This window comes from Phalaenopsis equestris, unplaced genomic scaffold (genome assembly GCF_001263595.1).
Source record: "Phalaenopsis equestris unplaced genomic scaffold, ASM126359v1 Scaffold000203, whole genome shotgun sequence".
Taxonomy (NCBI): domain Eukaryota; kingdom Viridiplantae; phylum Streptophyta; class Magnoliopsida; order Asparagales; family Orchidaceae; genus Phalaenopsis; species Phalaenopsis equestris.
The window spans coordinates 2,392,385-2,416,530 of record NW_018164645.1 but is presented as its reverse complement, the minus strand read 5'-3'; the positions used below and the strand labels follow the sequence as shown (position 1 = coordinate 2,416,530).

Here is a 24,146-nt window from a genome sequence, read left to right as displayed (position 1 = left end):
TCCCAGGGGACCGGCGCCGTGTTTCCTCGCCGGAAGAGGCGGTCGTCGAGGCTTCCATTGGCCATGTACTCGTAGACGAGGCAGCCATACTCAGGGCATGCGCCAAGGAGGAGAACCATGTTTGGATGCCTCACTCGGCTCAAGATTTCAACCTGGTTGCAGGCAGAGAATCTTACGTGATATTTTTTCGTTGAGAATAATGTTGTTCCATCAAGAAAAATCAATTTTTTTTTAAAGAACAAATACCTCTTGCTCGAATTGTAATCTACTTTGGGAAGAATCGGGACGTAGAACCTTGATGGCTACCGTTGTGTGATCCAGTTGGCCTATGTACAGTGGACCGTAGCCTCCACCTCCAATCTTCCGGCTATCTGCGAAGCGGTTGGTGGCCAACTCAAGCTCTTCTATGGAGTACTTCCGATACCTGTAAATGTCATTATGCAATGCACTCAATGCTCTGTTCTTCTCCTCTGTTTCCTTCACCGCCTTCATCTCTGCATCAATTCTCTTCCTTGCTTCAAGCTCTGCAATTCTTTTCGACGCCTCGGCTGCCTCTATGGCAGCTTTGGCCTTTGCTTTCTCCCTCTCAGCCATAGCCAGTGCAGTCTCTTCAGCAAGCTTTGCTTTTTCTAAGCGGTTCTCTTCCTCCATCTTCCACCGGTGAAGCTCCATTGCCTTCTGCTTGGCTGTGATTGCTTCCCTGCAGGCATTGCTGTACATGTCCATAGTGTGCTTCAGTTCTAATCTCAATCTCTTCATCTCAGCTTCCATATCTTCCTGCAACAGAAAAGCAAAATTAAAGCTGGTAAACAACTGGGGCAGTCTGCAATGATCTTACAAGAAATTAAATCTCACCATGTTTTGAAGGTCTTGTAAGCAGGAGTGGTCAGTGAAGGAGCCGACATGTTTGTCTATTCTAATTGGTGTTCCCATGAAATTGGAGCTAGGTTCCAAGATGTTTGATGAATTGGAGGGCATTGGGTGTAAGGGGGGGCGATCAAAACTTGGCCTTCCAGAGCTAGAGCTGGGAAATGATGTTTCTGAGCTCACAAATGATATATCGATTTCTGGCACTGAGATTTCCATATATGATCTCTGGTTTGCTCCAGGTCGAGTGAATGGTGACCTTATTGTTTCCCTTTCCTCACTAAAGGAGTCATCACCTGGAAGAGGGGGATGAGGGTTCCATGAACAAGTTGGTTAGCAAGACAACCGTGAGGGGTTTATTTTGTAGAGATGTAATATCTTATTTTACGCATCCCATTTTTTTTTAAAAAAATTATTTTCTTAGAAATTTAAATCTTAAATTTTGTTTTTAAATTATTTTCTTAGAAATTTAAATCTTAAATTTTGATTGATCCCATTTAAACCACTATCAATGATTGTATTCAAGATTTGTCAAATGCCATCATCTCTCACAAATAACCAATCTATTAACCAGAATTTGTTAGCCTTTAAGAGTTGTGAAGGCCAAGTTTTTATTGTTTCCATTTGAGCATAATATTTCAGAAAAAAACAATGATTTTTATTTGAATCATTTTGACTGAAAAAAATGAACTTTGAAGCTAAGAATTTTAAAAGTATTTGCAGAATGAAAAATTCTTTTTTCACAACAGGATCCAAAAAAAATCAAGTTTTTTTTTTTTTTCTGAAATGCAGACCAACTGTTCTGCTATCACTCAACATACGTGGAGGCCTTTCCGTGACTTTGGGCTTGAAACTCGCTTGTGCATGTACTTCCTCTCGAACAGAAGAGACTGGTGGCGGCCTAACAGCATTGCGCACCGAAGCCACCTTTCCTTTCGAAATAACGTATACAGAGCAGAAGTCAGGCGCGCTCTTAGAAATGCTGCTCGGAACATCGCTGCTACTCTTCAATCTTCTAAGAACAAAGAAACCATGATAAGCACATGAGAGCTTCCTCTGAAATCAGGGAGATGAGCAGAAAGCTAAAAACTTTCACCTGACAAATCCTCCTTTTGGTTGGGCTCCGACGACCAGCTTTTCTATGGCAGCTTGTGACAGGAATTCGATGATGGCTTTCGTTATATCTCTGTCTTCGAGGATTATGTCGCTGCATTTCACCTGTGAACAAGTTAAGAGACTGTAGCTGATTCCCAGCTTCTGTGATTATGTGATTATGTATGTGCTGGAGCTGCTGCTTCCTTCATCCAAATGTGTAGATGTAGAAATACAATTTTGATAGCAGTAAGCACTCTCTCTATGATTTCTAGGTGATTAAAAAGTTTAAGAGTGAGCTCTATTCTAAAAAAAACAAAAAAATATATTTCAATGATTTAGATTGAACACCGCACATAAATTTACATGCAATGTCCTTCAAATTCATCACTTTTGCCCCCTTGTCTAATAGAGGCTGCTGCTTTTTCTCTCTCTATCTTTAGACAGAGAGATAGAGAGAGAGAGAGAGGGAGAGAGAGAGAGCTTGGGAGGGAGTAATGGAATTGATACTCACATCTTTTCGGGTGCAGAAGCAGCGGAAGGGAATAAACAGGTCCCTGGCCTGCGCAGTGGCTGCCTCATCCTTTCCTGAGTACAAAGATTATAAATATCTTTGGACTAAATTTATATTTATTTACAGGAGTTTTTTCTTCACAACAACCACCCAAAACATAACATTTTAATGATCAAAATTTTAAATATATAACATTTTAAGTTCCCAAACGCACTTATGCTCTCTGCACACCTGTGGACTCTCAATAGAAGGAGAGAGGGAGCGGAACCCACTCTCTTCCCGTCTCCTCCTATTAAGAATCACAGATGTGGACGACACACCTAATAATTTTGGATAAAGAAGAGTGATTGTAATGAAAAACCTTTTATTTATATTATATTCAAAATTGGGGTGGTTAAAATATTATATTCAATATTTTGAATAATTATTAATAAAAAAACCTCTTATTTATATTAACACTATAATTTATGAATGATAAAAAAATATCACTAATTTTAATTTATTTAAAATAAAAAACCAAATTTTAATTAATGCATATGTGTCGATGCCATTTGTACAGCAAATTACAAAATTAACTGCTATTTGCATACATAGCCTTGAATCCCTATGTATTTCTGTATGTAATACCAATTTTTTTAAATTTAATTTTGTAGAACATATCACCAACATTCACTTATGGAAAGCAAATTACTCATCTTCATATATATATATATATATTAATGCTCTTCAACTAAAGATTGTTATAATAATCATAAAAATACAATATCATAAACATAAATTTTCATAAACCAGAATATAAACTAAAGGATTAATTACTTCCACTCACCCTTAGTGTTAACATGAACCAGAGTGATGCTCTGGCCGCGGTGCACCAGATTATCCAAAGCCCACTTCAGAGCAGTCTGGCTACTCTTGTCCCTATCAATGGCAACAGCCACCTTGGCAAACCCAGCTTCATCACTCTCCCAGGAGACACCAGCTGGCCGCACCATGTTTTCCAATGGCATCTCCCTCTGCAGCTGCCTGATCCCCGTAGCACAGCAGAAAGCTGCGGAGCTGATGTCCAGAATCATGGCATTGTCGCCATTATCGACCTGCAAGTTTGGAAGGAGATTAGAAGAGGTGAAGGGAAGAAGCAGGACTCGGTTTTATGAGGTTAGGGAGGATTAGAGGATGGTTTGTATTTTGGAGTTATGAGCTTATTGTCAGTGTTGGTTGCTATTTTTGTCTTGAGGAGATAAGAGTGCGTTTCAGCTTTGTGGTGGAAGCTGGGTTGGTTTGTTCTTTGGGAAAAGGAGACGAATGAAGTAACAACATTGGGAAATTTGCATATGTAGCCAATCATTCTTATCTATTTTGATGGGGAAATTTAGGTACATAACACACAATTCTTACGTATTTACATATCAAACATGATAACATGCATACATACAAATATATATATAGGGGCACACACACATTGTTATTATAATACTATTATGTCGGTATTATATATATATAATACTGACATAATAGTATTATAATATCAAGTATTTCAAGTATCATAATCAAATACAAGAATATAACTGCAACACTATTTGCAATAATTAAATTTAACACATCAAAGTTGTGAAAGAAATAAAAAATGCTAGAAAAACGGCATGCAAGCAATTAAACAGGAGTCTATGCATAAAATTAAATAAGATTAATTAGTCATAAAATTTATTATGAATAAGAATTAAAATCTATTGCAATTATATTAACATAATTTAAAAAGGGTATGACTGGAAAGCCTACAATAAGCTAGAAATTTAATATAAATAACAAAGATAATGTACATACAACGAAGGATATATTTATCCCATAATAAATAACAGCTACTTAGTCCAATAATAGGTCCTACACAAATCAAAATTCCCAAATATTAATAAAAAGATAAACTAAAGCTCGAGGAAAAATGGGAACCTCTTGATCGAGCCAGAAGGGAAATAAAACAAAGAGGAGAAAATGAGGGCTATGACTAAGGCTTGTAAAGTAGGAAACCAACTAGAGCCTCCATCCATTTTTAAGTTTCACGGGATTGTAGAAAGCTTATTCATTCAATAACTGAGCATTTAAATAGTATCAAATTTATGCAATTAGTTAATCAAACAATTATGAACGGTCTATAATCTAGTTGAGTCACATATATCTTGTCAAACTCTATTCATTTGACATTTTATATGCAAGTGCGAGAACAAATAATATCGATCAAAATCAAGTCAATCAAAGATGATCTTAGCACCTAAAAGTTAGATATAGATATCCTTATATATTTTTATACCTAACATTTAAATTTTTGATATTTATTTATAAAAACGTTACCATCTCAGTCTCATCAAATGATATGCACGTATGTTATGATTTTCTAGATAGGTAAATGCATAAGTTTTGTGGCATGTAAATCATTTATTTATTATACAAATCCATGCCAATTCTACATTACTTTTCAAACTGTCACTACACGAACATTGTTGCTATTGCTTATTATTTTCTATAAATTATTCTTCTTGTTTCTTTAAATTTTTATAATGAGAGGTACCTTTCTACAAACATTTCTATTAAAATTTTCATGTTTATATCCACTTTTCCTAACATATATATATATATATATATATATCTTACTTAAAATATTTAAAAAAATTATTATCCCCACAAAATTTTAATGATTACCTTAAAAAAATCACGTGGCACAAATAGAAGAAAATATTATATCAGGAGTCTTGATATAGTTTCATGTGCGGATGGTAGCATTTAGGTGTTATTAGTAGTATTGTGATATTATTTTACCAAAATAACACCACAGTACTACTAATAACACCTCCAACAACACCATCCACACCTAATTTGGATGTAGGTCATTCGGATGAAATATATTTTTCTCAAATGGAACCTTTAGTGACCCATAGGACCAAACATACCCTAATTTGTATCATTCAACTAGACATGCTAATATATCAAAAACTATAATGATTTGTTGTATGAGTAAATAACATAGTATTGCTAGATAAAAAAAAAAAAGGTACGAAAGAAAATTAAGCAGCATTTTCTTATTAAAATTTGGTTTGAATTAAATTTTAATATTATAAAAACAATGATTCTTAAATTCATCATGTTGACAGATGCACATGAATTGATAAGAACTCCAAACAATTATAATCGTTCAACATTTACAATAATATTAAGTGTCAATGTCAATGAAAGTTAACTTGAGAACATCATTAAAGTAATTCACTTCTCCCTTTGAAGGATTTGATGTCAGTTGAGCCATTTCGATTTCAGAATTTATTAAGACTTTAACCAGTAACTCTCTCATCTCTTTTGACAATGTAACAACATTGTAAATATTAAATTGTGCTGATAATTTCCTAAAATGTGACAACACATTGTAGTCAACCTTAATCTGAGCTTCTTACTAAAAGATCAATATATAAGATATTAAAAATCAATTAATTTAAATATTATATTTATCTCAATTCAACCAAATTTAATGTCCAGCCTTTTTTCTTCTCATCACCCATAGACAATCAAACAAATGTTTCATCATATAATAATTAGGCAGGCAATGGAGGCTTCCTTAAATATGATATTTTTTGGTATGAGATGACATGAACCGTGCTCGAATGCGTAGAATATTAGTTGGAAATAAAATAAAGAATTTCAAAATAGCAGATTGAAATGGAAACAAATAAAAGATGGGAACTTGTTCTCAGAGTTCAAGCAAGCATAAAAAGATGGAGATAATAGAATTTTGTATCAGATTAGAAATTCAAACAAAGACATTCCACAAACAAGTGGTGCTTATTCACTCAGCAGCTTAAATGGAATTTTACAAATGCCTTTCCTTGAAGCAGCAGCTCCAATATGGCTATTGCAGCTTAGAAAAAAAAAAAGGGGTGAGTTGGGGAGGGTTAAGAAGAGAGAATTAAGGAAAAAAAAAAAAAAGGTAGCATGAAAGAAAAATGGGGAGGGTGAGGTGGGGAGGGTTAAGAAGAGAGAATTAAGGGAAAAAAAAAAAAGGTAGCATGAAAGAAAAATGGGGAAGAAAAAAACTATGGTTACACCACTGGATGTGAATGGGTAGCCTATGATATTGTACAACCACCACATGAACCATGAATTTATCCCCCACCACATCCTTTCGAAATGCAGATTTGAGCAGCCTCTATACTAAATCACCTGATGATGATGATGATGATGATGATGATGATGATGAAGCTGAATGATTGGCACACAGCGTCAGATTAAACCTTCTCCAGCTTCCATCTATGATGCTGTTGATGAAGTAGGCTTTTTCGCGTCCTCGGAATTGGCAACAGAAGTGTTACTTTTATCCGTGCCTTCGCCGTTAACTTTGTCCAGTCTAACCACCTCGGCAAAGTTCTTTGAGATCTGGCTAATCAACTCGGAAGATCTTGAGGCTGGAGGTGGTTGTCTCCCGTCTACCATATCAGGAGTGGGAGAAAGCTGTAGTTGTTGCCGTGCCTTCCTCTCCTGCATTGATTTCTGTCGATCTTCGTAGAATGCAAAGTCGTCCAGAATTGACAAATCAGATTCATAGTTCTTCAAGATGCTTAGCATTTCGAGACCTTGTTCGAGTTTTACCTGAAAGTAAAATCCAGAAAGCGACCGCAAATGTAAAAATAAAAATTAGGATGGAAATAAAAAAAGGAGGAAAGAGTAATGATGCAGCTTACTAGTGGCTGGGATCAACCAATTCTAAGGGTCGTGTACTTAACTGAAAAATCAAACCCAAACTAATTTTTTTGAACAATTTGGTTTGGTTTTAAAATTAGTGGTTCGAATAGTTGTTTTGATTAATAAATTATTTGGTTTGGTTTTCAGATCGATTTGACCAAAAACACCAATGAAATAGTAATAAATTAAAACACTCCCTTTCCGCAATTTGCATTTTCCGTTCTGTTTGTCTTCTTCATTCGATTTTCCATAAAAGTAACCAATTGCTTTCTAAATATATTTTTTTAATTATGCTTATTACTTATCAATTATGTAATAAAAAACTACATAATATATATAAATTGCATAAATAAATTTTAAATATAGCTAACTTCGGTTTATCCAAAACTAAACCCATATTATTGTTCGGTTTGGTTCGGTTTTACATTTTTTTTAGTTGATTTGTTCTAAATTTTTAGACATCCAAAGTCGATTGATTTCACAAATTTGTTATCCAAAACGCCCAAACTAAGCAAATGCACAGCCCTGCCAATTCTATTGAATACACCTTCCCTTTGCTAACATTTGGCAGAATGGACAGATGGTTGCTTACAGTAATTATATATTTGGAGGCAATAGTAATATCCGATATTGATAAGGTATTCTATCTACTACAGTAGCATACTAATCTAGTTAAGAATATAAACTATCGAGGGTTCATTAACTTTAGAAGAAGGATAAGATAAAACGCTTATAATGACAACACAAGAATGAAAAATAAACTCAACAATTTTCTAATAGAGAGCTGATATGTGATGCTGGTAAAAGACTAAAGTGGGCCTTACAAAGAAATAAAACTGCAAGCATTATAGTCACAGCCATTATTAATGGAGGATGATTAAGGATGCCTCACACTAGGTTAATTTCAAAGAATTCATTATCATGGTAGCTAGTTAAAATTTATTAATGCCATGTGAAATTTGGAGAGAATTTTTTAAATGTTAAGCCCCTCTTTTAGAAGTTCATCAATCAGCCCAAATTGTGGATTTCCTATGACAATTAAAGATTTTAATAAATCCTTCAAATTTAAATGATTTATTTAGTTTCCAAAGCAAGATTCATCAATGAGAGGGTTACCATTTCCGCCTAAAGATAATTTTTTAAATAGGGATTTGTTGTGAATTTTCTTATGTGTTTGCCTTCATTTTTCCAGCACTTTCTATGTTATTTATTCCCTTTGCTTTAATAAAAAAAAAAAAGCTTTGCTTATTGCAAAACTTATGTATACAAAATGGTGTGCTGCAATATTTTAGATTGATATAAGAATCAATCACAATGAAAGTTCTCAAACCCTAGCATAACTCTCTCCCTCTATAAACTAGTCCTATTACATTACCCACCGCCTTCCCAAATCCTTAAATCACCCCAAACCTCAAAAAAATTGATTCATACTTCTTTAATTCACAAAATCCAAAATCCTATTAAAAATTCAGAATTTCCTATCTGCATTTTTAATTAAAATAAAATCACCTCCATTAGTTAGCTAAGTTTAGATGTCTTCATCATTTCATTAAGAAAAAGCTAACCATCCATTGCGAGAAAATTCAGCCAAAAAGCATCACCAAACCCTAAAACTATTCACTCTTTCTTATCCTTCCACCAATCCTAAAATTTCCACCACCAATCCAACAACAATTAAAATTTATTAAACACTTTCTTATCAATATCAAAAAAAACAATTCAAAAACCGATAGTCTTTTATTAATAGAGAAAACAATCCAGCATAACAACATCACCACAAATAATAACCCAATCTTAAAACCTCTGCACCAAGATTTTCATCCGCCAAATCACATTTGCTTAAAGAGGGTGAGATTTTACACTTCATTAATAAAGCATCTTAAAATCAAGTGCTAACATTTGCTTTTCCTTTATTATTAAATTAATTTATTTTAGCACAAAAGTATGCTAAAGAAATCTAAGATATTCATTTGTTATTTTGGTAATTCTAAGATTAATGTGATAGCCTCCAAGTAGCAAACACTAAATAAAGTCAGGCTAATCGTATTTTAAATCTATTCCACCCCTTCAAAACATGAGAGCTTCATACGATGTGAGGATGTGGTTCAAAAAGAAATATTCAATACAACCTATTGAACTTTTTTTTAAAAAAAAATTAAGTTATAATGTCTAGATGTTTACTAGTCACTAAGTACTTATGTATGTTTACCTTAAGAAAACAAATTATAAATGTTTAAAGATTACAAATTCTTTTATCAACGGGCATTTCATTATTGCATAAGCCAATTTGACTCGCTTTGGATAATCATTTTTGCATTAAAAACCATAGATTATTTATGCATTTACAAGACTAAAAGAGCTTTATTAAAAATATCTAAATTGTCCAAGTGCTTAGGAACTAAATGGTCCAATGTGGCCCTCCTTCTCCACCTAATAGTTATTTTTATTTTAGTATTCAAATCATCAATTTATTTTATTGTATTTTAACTTGAAATTTTCATATTTTGAAAGTACTTCACCTCATAATGTCCCTTCACATGACTAACCCCTAACACAAGTCAAAATTTAAAACTTCTACATTTCATGGTGTGTACAATATCAAACACTTTCTAAATTGGCTCAAAATTTTCAAGATTTTTTATGGCACAAAATAGATGATCATCAAAGTTCAACCATCTTGAAAAATAGTTAAAATGCACTTCATCAAACAAAAGAATGATCAAACGCCTAAACATGGTTTTGAGTATGCGACAGAACCACGGTCCAAACACAAAAATATATAAACCTCCACATATATATACCTAGTCCAATTACTAACCCATCTACCTTAGATATACATTCTGATTAACTTGAACAATGATCTGACTTCAGTACCCATGTTATTAATGAGCGTTTTGTTGCACCTCATATTATTGAGAGGCACATATCTAATGTGCTCTCAGAAACCTTTGCCCTTCCCTAGTGAGCTCATTGTCCTGTAATACGTAAGATGCCCATAACTATTATGATCTCAAAAAACAATTTAAACTTTCTAATTAATAGACTATTGTCATATTTGTTAAGACCACTTTTCGAAAAAGTTAATACACTGCTACCTTCTGAGATGCATATGTTTGATATGGACTCAAATCCCCAACCTGATTTTTCTAACCTTAGACATAATGAAAGTTCTCTCGAGAGGCCAAGCACATCTTTTTTACTTGAGATACACATACATGTTAGGATCTTAGACCTTCAACCTATCTTATATGGTACACACTAGAGAATCCAATGAAAAGCCACCATCCCAATATGACATACAATCTAGCTAAGAAATTATTTCTAAACCTCCATTACTAGATATTACTCTTTTGATTGAAGCATCCTAAAATTCATCCGGATATTGATGGGTTGCTCATAATACCTCCTGATTTAATTGACATGACTCATGATTTTGCATTTTCTTTGGCACTGCTTATACATAATCTTAATTAATATGTATTGAGAGGTCGACAAAAATAATGATAATTTTGTTAAAAATATAATAACAATAATTATGTTTTAAGTTGCACTCCATTCTCTACCTTTGAAAACATCAAATACTAAATCATGAGCAGGGCGAATGGAATTACTACTTATTTATTAACTCCTCGCATATTTCTATTTTCATTCTTATTACAAATGATATCTTCTAACAGTCTCATTGCCCAATCCCAAACCCTGGATGTGAAAAGTAGAGTGTTGCCTTAGGTAGTCAACAACCAATATAGATTTTTTGTCGAAAAAACATGACATGATGCCTTTAAATCATTATGTAGATGCTAGGGCGTCCCCTAGCATCAGCGCATTGTATAGCCTGAATACAGTGAAAAGTGTGCAATGGCCGCTACACCGGTGCTCAGGTGTGGTATTAAATAAGCAAAGGCTCTCATATTATGTACAGATGCGGGCAATGAAGTTAATCCACAAAACTAATATAATGATAGGATTTTGGAATATATATACTCTCACAAGTAAATTAATGTAATTAATGGATATTATGGTTCATAAGAAGATAAATATCTTATGCATTCAAGAAATTAAATGAGTTGGAGAAAAAGCAATGAAGATTGATAGTTTAAGCTTTAAATTTTGATATTTAAGTATGAGTCGTAATAATAGATAAGAGTTTGAAAGAAAGTGTTGTAAAAATTAATAGAATTGTAGCTAGAATTATAGCCTTAAATATTGTTGTTGATACCAAGATTCTTAACATTATCAGTGTTTATTTCTCAAGTAGGTTTAGATATATACTCAAAAGAAAATTTTTTGAATTACCTAGAATAATTTATACAAAGGATGTTTTTGATGAAAGAATTTTATTGAAGAGGATTTAAATTCACATGTTAGTAGAGTGGTAGAAGATTTTAGAAATAGTCATGATGACTACGATTTTGGAGTGGCTAATGAAGAAGGTATAGTCATATTGGATTTTGTTTTAGCTTATGATTTGTTATTGCATAGATTTTATTTAAGAAAAAAGATGAACATACTATTACTTATAAGAATAAATCTAATAAAATAAAAATTGATTAATTTCTTATGAAAAAAAGAGATCATTGAGATTGTAGAGATTGTAAAGTCATTCCAAGTGAAAAATTGTAAGGCCGCAAATTAATTATTTTGTATGTTTTAGATATCCCAGGTCTATTGTTCAAAGTGATGGTGATTCAAGTTGGATGCTCAAAGTGTAGGAATGCATCAAGCCTGTTGTGTGATGGAAAAGTACCGCTTAGACTAAAAGAAAAATTTTATAGAAGTGTAGGAATGCATCAAGCCTATTGTGTGATGGAAAAGTACCGCTTAGACTAAAAGGAAAATTTTATAACTTTATGGAGCAAATGTTGGCCTTTAAAAGAGAAACATAAAACTAAGTTATATTGTTGAGATGAGAATACTTAAGCGGATGAGTGAATTTATATTTAGAGATAAAATATGAAACGAATGTATCTGTGAAAGGGTTGGTGTAGCTCTAGCGGCTGACAAGATTAGAGAGTCATCTTAGATGATTTTTCATATTAAAAGTCAACCATCTGATGATCCTGCTAAGAGAGTAGATATTTTAGATTTGACTGTTGATAAGAAAGGTATAAGTAGGCCTAAAAAGACTTGTGTTGGTTCTACAAAAAATGATTTTAATCTATTAAAATGAAATGAAAATATGACACTCAAGAGGACAAAATGGAGAAAAAGGATTGATGTAGCTGCCCCCACTTAATGGGATAAAGGCATTGTTGTTGTTGTACAAGTGATATCTTCCTATCTAAAGGGTTTATCATGTGCTAAGATGAGCAAACTAGTTCACTTCTAAAATTTTTTTCAATAACCGTTATCTTGATAGATACAAATATTATATCATTAGATTCATCTAAAATTACAAATAATCAATTGTACAAACATTTGGAGTATTGGCCTTTTCACTTATCCAAAATAATTTTAACTTCATAAAACAAAGTGAAAGTTGATGCAAAGCAAAAAAAAAATCTCTTAAGAGATTAATTTTAAAAGGTCATTATCATGAATAATTAATTATATTTTATTTTCTTTCTTTAAGAAATAGGGTATCTATTACGAGATTTCTGGGGAATTTTTTAAATATTAAACCCCTTCTTCGAACGCTCATCAATTAACCCAAAATGAGGATTCCTATAAAAAATAATTTATTACACAAAATCTTCATATTAGGAATAGTTTATTTAATTTTTAAGATAGGAGGCATCAATAACGAGGAATGTGATTATAGCTTATGAAAAAATGTTCAAGCAGAAATTTTTTGTGTTTTTTTGTATGTTTCCCTCCTTTCCAACATCTCATGTAACGTTTATAACCCATAGCTTAATGAAAAAAAAAGCTATGATCTTCTGCAAACTTGTATCTACAAGATGTAATTGTGTTGTTAGCTTTTAGATTAATTTGCAAACAAATCATAGCTAAACTTTGCAAACCTAACATATCTCTCCCTCTCTAAAATTATTCTATAGCAGCCACATCATTTTCCCAAAACCATAAGCCACTTCAAACCTCACAAAAACTTAGTCATACTTTTCCACAAAATCCTAACTCTTATTGTCCAAATATAGTTCTCATATTAAAAATTCATAATCTGCATATCTAATTGATCATAAACCATCTACATTAGTTCATTAAGATTGCAAACATTTATTTTGAATACTCTTACCCATTTTTCATCAATAAAAAATTAAAAAAAAAGTTTGACCAGACATTGAAAGAATGTTTCAAGAAAAAATCTACTTCAAAGTTCTACAACTAGTTACTATCTTCTATAGCCTTCCACAAACCCTAAACCTTCCACTACCACTCCAATAACCATTGAAATCTACTAAACATCTACCCATCAATTACAACGTATGACAATCCATGTTGTGCCAAGGGTGTAATCCCTAAAAGGGATCCATGATCACCATGCCAAATAAGCAGGTCATAAAATGTTTAGACTTCATTTATTTCAAATTCATAGAGTAATAGAGAGATTATATAAAGGAAAAGAGTGAAGCTACATATTCCTTCAAGCTTCACAAAATGTAAAAGATCTATTACCAGAAGAAGCCAGATAGTAAATTCAGTATAAGAGAATGCTATTTTACCCTAGCAAACTCGTGAGATGCAGGAAGTTTGCTTCTTAAAAAAAAGAGATCTTCATAAGAATTTTTTCATACATAAAATGAGGATGTTTGAACATAATAAATGTTAGAAAACCAAAGTAATATTATATATATATACATAAGTATGAAATAATCACTGATGAAGCCTAATTATTTTTATTAAAAAAAAACTAATGATAATAAGAAAATTCATTACATAGCAAAAAGATGCCCCAAATATGATAAACAGGAAATAACACAATAGGACATTATCATAAATGCGTTAAACATAACATAATTTTAAAAATTAATAAAACTAATGAAGAACTAGATGATTTAAAGTCGAATGAGATGAGTTGAAGGAAGGCGGTTGTTAAGAATAAAGTTAGTTAGAAGAGAGAGATCACCAAACTTGTAAAAAAAAAAACAATAGCAAGAAAGAAAATAAGCCAAATCAAAAGATTTGAATTGCTGCCATTAGAAAAATGAAATAATTAAATTGAAGCCAAATTTTTTTAAGTGTTCCATCTTTCAACAAATATTGCACATAAGAAATTTGAACACAATAAACAAGAAAAGCAGTAGGGGGGAACCTTGACATGCCTTAAGTTGAGAGCATGAGGCACTAAGGCTTTCGGCATGTCAATTAATATGGTTGGAAGATCTAACAGAAGAATAAATTTGAAGGCTTTTAATCATTTCAAGAGAAAAATAACAGAAACAAACACAAACTACCTCCTGGGTGTCTCTGCTGTTGGTTACAGGTTTATTATCATTGTTCTCAAGGATGATATGCCGGAACAGACTGTTAGGCACATCTTTTATAATATGCCACTTCACAGGGAACTGGCCACTCCACTTGTCCTGCTGCCAATAGTCCACACTCCTGTCAAAATCAACAGGTCCAATCATCTCAGCAACACCAACGAACTGTGCGCTGGCATTTACCTGTTCATAACCAACATAATTACTTGTAAATAACTAAGATGAAATAAAAAGTCAAAACCAACAAAAATACAACATTCACTTTTAAAGTAAAGCGTCACTCCACTAGGAGAAAAGATTTGAAATAACTTACAGAGAAAAACAAGAAAACTGGGAAAAAATCTCCCTTCTCTTTTGTTTCACGATAAGCAGCATCTAGTTTCTTATTCCCATTAGCAGTGCTGGCCCAAACACCATACTTGATACTCTTGTGAACATTGTCCTCACTGTAAGATTTTATTATAAAGAACTTTGCATCCATGTACTCAACAGCAAAGTCAGGTCGATTGTATAGTTCACGGTTAACACCTGGAATTACATTGCTGTTTTTGTTATCAGCAGCCAAGGCCTGCTCAATGTTTGCATTCTTTGGTCTGGAAGCACGTGGACCTCGGTTTTGCTCATTGAGAAAGTCATTGCAGCTATTGCACGTGGAAGTATTTCCCTTACCCCGTCTCCTAACTTTGTCATTTGCGAGCAAATTGCGACCATTATTTCCTAAGCTGGAAATAGATCCTCCAAAATTACTTCCATGGTGATACATCCCACCATGAAAGTATCCTTGATCATAGGAATTAATTGAAGATCCAAAACCATAGAAAGATCTTTGAGGTTGACATGCCTAAATAATTACATATAGTTGATTAAAATATATATATACTTGAATAAGGAAAAAATTATGACATTGTTGTATGAAGATAGGAAACAAACAAACACAGGCGGATCAAGCTTTGATATTTAAAGCAGGTCATGTAGCCCAATCCTCAAATCATCATCATTAGCTTTAATCCCAATTCTCAATTATTTTTCTCAATTAAGCACGGTTACAAATTAACTGTATACCTTCAACTAAAGCAAGCATCATAAAGTTGTGTTGAATACGTGAAGAATGTACAAATGATGCTTATATAACATACTTGAGAAAAGTTGAGATTAAAAAATAGCTTCAAAAAGAACAACAGGTAGATAGAAATAAGGATTAAAATGAAGATAATAATAATGTTTGACAATGAATTTCCATCTGCAAAAGAAATGGCATAACAATAATCTTTAATCACCAAAAAGAACAAATGGTCAGAAAGACATACAGAAAGTTAGCCTGAGATCATGCAGGAGCTGATGATATTCAGCTAACCTAACAATGCAAACAAACTTTGAAATCAGGCCGGTGCAAGGTAAGTAAATTGCATATACAGCATTAAAAAGAACTAGAAGCTTTCAGATGATAATTGAAAAACTTACACAATGAAAATTACCCGACGTATGAAAAGTATCCCATATAGGCACATCAGATAGTAGAGAATATCACCATAAGCAGTTTGTTTTTTATTGACATCCCCGAGTATAAAAGAATGTGTAATAAAAGATCAATAATTAACAATTACTAACCAAAGTTTGAGTAATTAATTTCTTCCAATCAAGAATCTGCTAAATCAGAATTTCCAAATAACACATTTATGACTAAAATATGAAAATTTAAAAGCGCTTATCTTTGACTCTTAATTCTTGCGACACATAATAGTTGCTTAAGTTCATAATTGCAGGAAAAAATCAGCTATAAGTGGTTAATAGCATTACTTAAAAAATCAGGTGCATGATAAATCCCAAAATTTCTTGTTAATTACTCGGTATAAAGCTTTCTACTCAGCCAACCCTGTAAGGTCAATATTTTCATTCAAAAGCAAATTAACAAGCAAGCTTCTATGACAAGTAACTCGGCGCAAGCTAACAAAAGATTTATTAGGGGGCAGGGGTGGTTTGAAATAGAGAACAAGTGCGCACATTCAATTCCCACCCTAAGATCCAGGTTCTCAAACGCATTCTATAATTACATAAGAAACTCAACTTCGTAGTCTAAGAGCATTCAAGTTATAAAGCCGAAAAAAATTCAGGTAAGAAATTCAAGCGAACGCCCATTTTGTTTAAGAACAAAAACATGTTTTAGGGTTCAAGGGTATTTATAGAGTTTAAAAGTACTGAATTCTATTTATATCCAGCTAAATGTTTTAGGATGCGACCTTCAAGGAATTTCAAGGGTATCCTTGTTTATCAAAATATGCTTTCTAACTTCAAGCAACCAAATAATCCCTTAGGAAAATGCCTAAAGTTAGAGGTTATATACCATGCCAGAAGACGGCGGCATCATGCCTTGGCCAAATGATCCAACAGCGCCTATAGGTTGAGGGGAAGCAGCTGGTGAAAGCAATGGAGTCAGAGATCCTACCCCATCGGGAGATTTCAACCAATCTGTCAAAAATTCATCAAAACTAAAAAGCATCAAATCTTAGCTTCAAATCATACAAACCACCATATTTACTAGCAAAATAACCCTACCAAAAGAGCTAAATGGAACATGGTAAGCAGGTGTTGGCCCCAATAGAATGCTGCTGGAATTCAGGTTGGCAAGAGAAGCACCTTGTTGCTCAAGTGGCACTGTCAAATCAGCTTGAGGTATTGAAGACGGTGCATGTAGATATGACATGTTAGGCGTAGCTGGTTGATGATAGTATGGGCCTGTAAAAGGAAAATGTTGAGGGGAGTAAAGCTGGCCGTCCCTCCCAGAAGCAGGTAAAGGTGTTGTAACAGGTGAATATGGCCCATACGGCATCTGGGGATTATACCCATAACCAGGGTGGAACATAACAGATTGGTTCTCAGTGTAAAATCCCTTCAATGAAACAAAATGATTCCGTGAAAATTCAAGAAAAAATATTAGGTGAAAAAGACATTCTATAAATGATATACTCACTGTTGACCCAGGTTCAAAACCTTCTGCGTGCAAAAAGTGATGTGGATACTCTTCCCATTCACCATTAGTATTCTCGTAGCCTAAAGATTGAAAAAGATTCAAGTTCAATGCTAGGTTAAGTAAATAAGGAAAAAAATAGAGATGATAACATCAATAACAGAGGCAATGTCAGAAAAAGGAATCAAAATTTAACAGCAAATGAAAGAGAAAAGGAATACAAAACCTCCGTAAACAAATGTTTGTGCATGTGGAGCATATAAATTTGGTGTATAAGCAGAACCATGATCTCCACTGGTATTTACAGATCCCAAAGGCACATTTCTTGATGGATCCATAGGATTTGAATCATGCGAAAGATCAGTATGCAGTTTTTTCTCGTCTTTAGCAGGAAGAGGCTAACCAATAAGAAATAGGATTAGCACTTCAAAAGAGCAATGCATGCACAGAAACTCAATTTGAAAAAGAAAGTAACCTGCTCTTTTGAGTTCCCTCCACCAATGGAATTCTCAGCATTATCTACTGTTGGGGTGTTTGATGGTTCCTCTGAATCTATAAAAAATTAAGATTAATCCCAAAAATTAGTGCAACAATCATGAATAAAAGAGGAACAAAAAAGCAGAACGAAGAACTACAAAAATATAACTAAAAGAAAAGAGCAAAGATTATACGTTACATTTTCCAAAAATAAACAAAATATTGCAGAAGAGAGTTTCATGCTCCAAAATATATACACGATTCTAGCTGCCTGGCTTTATTTAAAGCCCTCAGCAAAGTAGCACAATCCAAACCAGCAAATGGATAAATGGAAATATCTAAAATTATAATGAATTTTTTGCCCTGAAAGCCAGCCATAGACAATAGCATGGGAACAAAAGCTTAAGAAGTTAGCAGGTATGAGCATGAGAAATATAAGGAACGAGACTAGTATGTATTAGTCATATAAAAAAATATTAAAAAATAAAGCGAGAAGAAAATTTTCAAATTTTATTATGTTTTATCACAGTCCTGGACAAAATATAAAATGAGTGTCAATAACTTGTGACGAAAAAACTAACAAATTCTATTCAAAAGTAATATTCCTATAGTTGTTTAACGGTAAAAATAACTTTCACACTTCATCTACTTCTTAGGTTGTCGTGTATGCAGCCAAACAAAATTAGATTTATTTATTGCAGCATTAGATGCCAGCGATATCGGACTTGCAACTGCCGCTACAAAATTAAAGTTGTGGTGGCTATGTTGTAACCTTTGGGTGCGTTTGTTTCGGCCGTAGCCGTAGAAAAGCTAGTTTCAGATGTTATTGTTTCAAAAGCAATTGATCTATTTGAAAAACACAGTTCTGAAAGTGTTGTCTGTTGACATAATGACTGTAATACCCTTAAGTAAAAAAACACACTTTAGCTTTAACTATTTGGAAAAAACTGTTCTGAAAGTGCTTCCTACGAAATAAATCTTTAGACAATTTATAAAGTTATTTTCACTCACATCAACATAATAAAGCAGATAAAGGTGGACATTAATTGAATCATAAGAAATCATCAAATTATGCCTCCCAACAGCAACACAATCACAAGAAATTGTGATAGATCAAATGCTCCAACAAAATATGTTTGCTTACAAAATAAAAACCTACTACAATAGAGTTTGTTCTCCTAAATACATGTACGTAATCAAAATATATACAATGCTAACAACAATAATAGCAATGCTACAATCACAAAATCAAACAGAATTAAAGTCTTCACAAGGAACTTTAAGCCTCTAACATAGTTTTTCATCATATCATCAACTGCATATATCCATTCATCAGCTCGCTTCATGTGGTGTATCTCTCGGTTCATCAACCCACTGGAAAAATTTACAATCTCTATTTGTTAAATTTGATTTAAGCTCAAGTTTGCAAAATCTCTGCATGACCTTAAACAATCTACCAAGTTTGTAAGTTAGTAAATCTGAGATGAACAAACCATGGATTGAACTTGGCTTTCTCATACTATAGGTTATTCAAAGTCTGATTTAAGCTCAAATTAATCTTTTACATATATATTTGCATGTGGTTGTTTAGAAATCGTGATAATCTAGCTCGGTTCTCATAAATTAAACGAACAAGTACTTAAATCACTTAAAAAATAAGCTTATATAGGTCCAATAATCAACTGAAATCCTACAATTTCAGAGTTCTGGTTTAATAAAAAGTATTCAAATCAATTAAGGGAGGAAATGCAACATCCTTTGAAAATGTACAATTGATGTAGAATTTTCAAATCAAACTGTTCCTGGAGTAAATTAAAATTACAAACATCCACTCAAAGTGATTTGAAATCTCATTATGGATACTACTTCTTGTGTCAAAAAATCCTTCGAGCATAAATTTTTCATTCATATTATACAATTGAATTATAAGAAAAGCTACTCTGAACTGCTCCAAGAACTCCTTGACTCAACAGCTTGGCACATCATCAAAGCCCCAACAAAAAAAAGGATACTTGAGAATTAACTGCAAAACAAATCTGCAGGATATATAAGAAAAATATAGCATAGAAAACCATAATTTTAAAAAATAAAGCAGAGATATCAAAAACATGTATTCTACAGGTAAATTAAAACATTGGATATATAAGAAAAAAGACAACTTAAGTCTAACTATAATAGTGGCCACACAGCTTCAATTCATGTCAACCAATGTGCATACATTAATAACTTCAAATATATGAATATTAATTCATCCATTAACTAAAGCATCAATAATAAGCTCTCGTAACAACCATCTCATCAACACATTCTCCACCACCTACGCTGGGGTTAATAAAATTGTCATCAGTTTCCATCATCGATCCACCCATACGATATTCATATGCTTCAGAAGGAGCAGTTTCATTCTCAATCTATGCTTGTGAAATCAATGTCGAAATGCAAAGAATGTCGTCGTATGTAATTGTAAAATGTTATTGCTGCACAGACAATCTTAACCTGTTTTTCGAATGGATATGTGGGCATATCTCATAAGGCAACCTATTTTTTCATCTAAACTCCAAAAAGTCTCTCAATTACACCCCGTAATGGCGAATGTCGCTTGTTAAACATTTCTTTTTATCCCCTCGTTACTTGACTTACTCATTCGAAGTCTGGAATGTGATATCTTGTGTTGGAAAATGGTTCTAGAAATCCCTGTTGTAATAGATATTCGGTGTCCGGTAAATAGTATTTTCCTGTTATAATAATCAACCATTGGTTAATATATGAAAATTTAATATACGGTTTAAGGAAGAGTTATTCAACCTCGAGGCGGCAGGGAAAAGTTATGCATGCGGAATCGTGTTGCAAACTTAAAGATTCAACTTTCGTGAGACTGCCTTCACAATCCGCCATGAAAAATGTAAAACACATATTAAAGTGGCATATTGACATTATATTTGTGTAGGTGAACCACAACGTTCAATATATGCGACCTTATCAGCATTTGGCACACGTGCATGAACATGTGTCCCATCAAGAGCACCAATATAATCCTATATCAAGTGATAATCCATTTAAATTTAAAAGTTACTTTTAATTCGAACAAAATACAAAATATTGTAAGATTACCATAAAGTATAGCATATATCGATGATCGCGAGGTATCTCTATAGGAATATTTCAGAAAGTTGGATCTTTGAGCTTGATAACTTCAGAGAACAGACTTATCAAGGCATTCAAACCAATAGAGAAATATATACTAATGATTTCTGATGAGTATTGCAATCTTTCACATGTTGACCTTATGGATTCATTATACGATAAAATGTAGTGTTACAGCCAATACTTCCTTTGAAATCATTCTAGAAGATCCACGAAAACTATTGTATAGTTCATTCAAATGATCAATAAAAATTATTTGACTCATACGAAATATACTATGGAATCTCCCTGGATGACCCCCAAGAAATTCATTTACCCACTTGTCCCTGATAAATGAAAACGTCAAAGATGAAGTGCTAGAGAAGATGGATTCATAGTAGACAGTCAATACACATATAACTATTGTAATAATTTTTTTGCAATGCTCTTTACGTACTTTATCATTGGGATTCATAGCATAAAAAATAAGAAATGTTGTTATACCAAAAAAAAAATCAAAAGAGATGATAGATTATAAGTGCTGACACCATAACTAAAAGTTCTGTTAAGCCATATCAAATAATGAAATTACATCATGAGCAATTACTCAGCCAAAAAAAAATAATGTCATAAGTAAACGATACAGCCAAAATATCAAATGCAATTCACTCAAAACCGAAATAAACAGGAGTAATCAGACGATGTGGTTTTCAAAGAAGAAACGTAAATAATGAAACCTTCTCTCGGGTGCCATGGACTTGAGAACATCCCTTTTAATAGGATATTTGATTAACATCAATGAGTAAAGATATAAGGGAATATCTTCAGGAATAGATGAAGATTGTCTTGTAGTTGTAACCTCAAAAGATAAGTTCGTGCATGTTGTAATTAGCTCTGATATTTGGCTTCTTAGATACGCAAAACCAATTTTTTTGCTACAACCCTTTGTCCTTGCATGGCTAGATTCGCTATGATCGCTCAAGTCATGCGGTGATCTTTGAATAGGATCAATTGGGCTCTCTTGATCGACATCTTGAGTACCCCAAGGAGTCCAAAAATGTTCACCAGTCGCAACAACCCCACTAAAGATAACATTAAGTTTCTCCTCAAGCTCTAGTTCAATTCCACCAAACATAAATTTCTTAACATTTTACACAATTTGTCATTTGTACAATCAAAAGAATAAATTTTGTCAAACATTTGTATCTGTAAAGAAAATATAAATATATACGTCTGAAAATAAATCTCACCTCTAATTTCTCCTTCAACCATTATGATGATGCATCTATGATATTCTTAATTGGATCCCAAAGTCCACTAGATCCTCATTTGAGCTCTTTCCAAAGCTTCCAACTTTTTTTAATTGGTCTGATTTATTCTTTAACTGAGTCCGATCACACAATCTTCTAGTTCTAATTTGAAATTTTTTCTAATGTTATTTCAACCTACTTTGTTGAAATGTGTTTTTGGTTTATTTATTAATTCAATTTCTTTTAAACAGACATCACAAAAAATCATTGTTGTTTCTTTTTCTCATATAGTGGATGATGTGTCATCTCTTCTATCGCTCATTTGCTAATTTATCTAATAGAAAGATATCTAATTTCAAATGTTATATCAAAATAATCAAGCAACTCGAAGTTCTTATATCAAAAATGTAATAAATCATGAAAGAATATCAAATTAAAAATTGAAGGGGCATTTACATACAAAACACACAATTCTTGTGACTTCAAAATTGAACGGGCATCTTATGTATTTGCACATGTATGTCAACAACAGCTATAAATTTCGATGTTCATATCATATGGGCATCTTATGTATTTGCACATGTATGTCAACAACAACTATAAATTTCCATGTTCATATTCAAAATTTAGCATAAAGTTGTCTAGTGATGAGATATAGGGGAAGGGGAAACCGAAGAAAATAGGTGACAAGTATGCTAATCAAGCAACTCAAAGGAGAGCATGTAAATGCTAAGATATATGCACATAAATAACATAATTTCACATAAAAAAAATAATAATAAATGGGCTACTTTGATCAACGAACATGAATAAAAAAATTGATATCATCAGATCAGAAAGTGTTCTCTATTAATTTATTAATAACTTGGGGGAATTAGTATATTAAAGATAACTTATATCCATTGATGACATAATTTATATATTATAGAATACAGTAGAAATTAGGGTCCCACAAATTATATGAACAAAGCATGGATATCTATATCGCCATGATCAGTTATGATATATCAACCACAATGAACCTTGTTATCAACTATTTGTTTCGCAACAGCAATCATACAAGCAATTGGAGACAAACAATTCCAAGAATTACATTCTAAAGTTGAAAATACTTAGAATAAATTTTAATTAAAAAATGACAGTAAATTTTCATAAAACAAAAATTCAATATCTATACAAAACACAGAAGGCTTCACAAAGCAATAACAAATGCAAGGACTGCAATGCTTTCGCGTAGGCCCCAAATTGGTTATGAATTGCCACCGCTCCTTAACTAATGTAAATATATAGGATTGGGTGATATCTATGTAAATGCCCCTTATGGAAAATGAATGCCACCAACTTGTGTTCTATGGTCACCATCTCAATTTGCAGGTTGATGGAGGGTCATACAAATATTTGAAGAAGACCAAAGCTCATGACATGGATGTGAACTCCGTGCAGCGGACAAAGCTCATGACATGGATGCGAACTATGTGCAGTGGAATCCAAAAGTGATTAAAAAAGAAGGAAGATCTACATATATTCTTCACAATGCTTATGTATTTACATATCCACGCATAAATTTTGATATTTAATAAGAAAATTGGCAAACTACTCTCAGAATTCACCCTAATTTGAAGAACCTCAAGGAGTTTCAGCAAAAGTTTCATAAATCATACCCTCGAGCGAGACAAATGGGAGCAGGGCTATGGAACAAGGCAAATCCTCATTGTGATCACTACAGTCCCTGCGGTACTTGATGCGAAGGAGGAAAG

General features: G+C 33.0%; 2 protein-coding genes across 3 annotated transcripts in view; both read right to left on the bottom strand.

Moving 5' to 3' along the window:
- Nucleotides 1–3,546, bottom strand: part of LOC110022969 (U-box domain-containing protein 52-like) — a 9,274-nt gene extending 5,728 nt beyond the window's left edge. Inside the window, exons 1-7 of the mRNA XM_020722145.1 lie at nt 3,300–3,546; nt 2,474–2,547; nt 1,964–2,124; nt 1,689–1,879; nt 856–1,163; nt 247–777; nt 12–152 (exon numbers count right to left, since the gene is read on the bottom strand). Coding sequence (XP_020577804.1) covers nt 12–152; nt 247–777; nt 856–1,163; nt 1,689–1,879; nt 1,964–2,124; nt 2,474–2,547; nt 3,300–3,546 — 1,653 coding nt within the window. The remainder of the gene's footprint in view (nt 1–11; nt 153–246; nt 778–855; nt 1,164–1,688; nt 1,880–1,963; nt 2,125–2,473; nt 2,548–3,299) is intronic.
- A 3,071-nt stretch (nt 3,547–6,617) lies between these two features.
- LOC110022893 overlaps nt 6,618–24,146 on the bottom strand; it is a 45,019-nt gene continuing 27,490 nt past the window's right edge. Inside the window, exons 2-9 of one of the 2 annotated variants that reach the window (XM_020722043.1) lie at nt 18,015–18,091; nt 17,766–17,937; nt 17,543–17,622; nt 17,128–17,461; nt 16,916–17,040; nt 14,888–15,415; nt 14,542–14,757; nt 6,618–7,096 (exon numbers count right to left, since the gene is read on the bottom strand). In XM_020722043.1, the coding sequence (XP_020577702.1) occupies nt 6,758–7,096; nt 14,542–14,757; nt 14,888–15,415; nt 16,916–17,040; nt 17,128–17,461; nt 17,543–17,622; nt 17,766–17,937; nt 18,015–18,091 (1,871 nt within the window). In that variant the 3' untranslated portion in view covers nt 6,618–6,757. The remainder of the gene's footprint in view (nt 7,097–14,541; nt 14,758–14,887; nt 15,416–16,915; nt 17,041–17,127; nt 17,462–17,542; nt 17,623–17,765; nt 17,938–18,014; nt 18,092–24,146) is intronic. The other variant, XM_020722044.1, reaches the window with a different exon arrangement.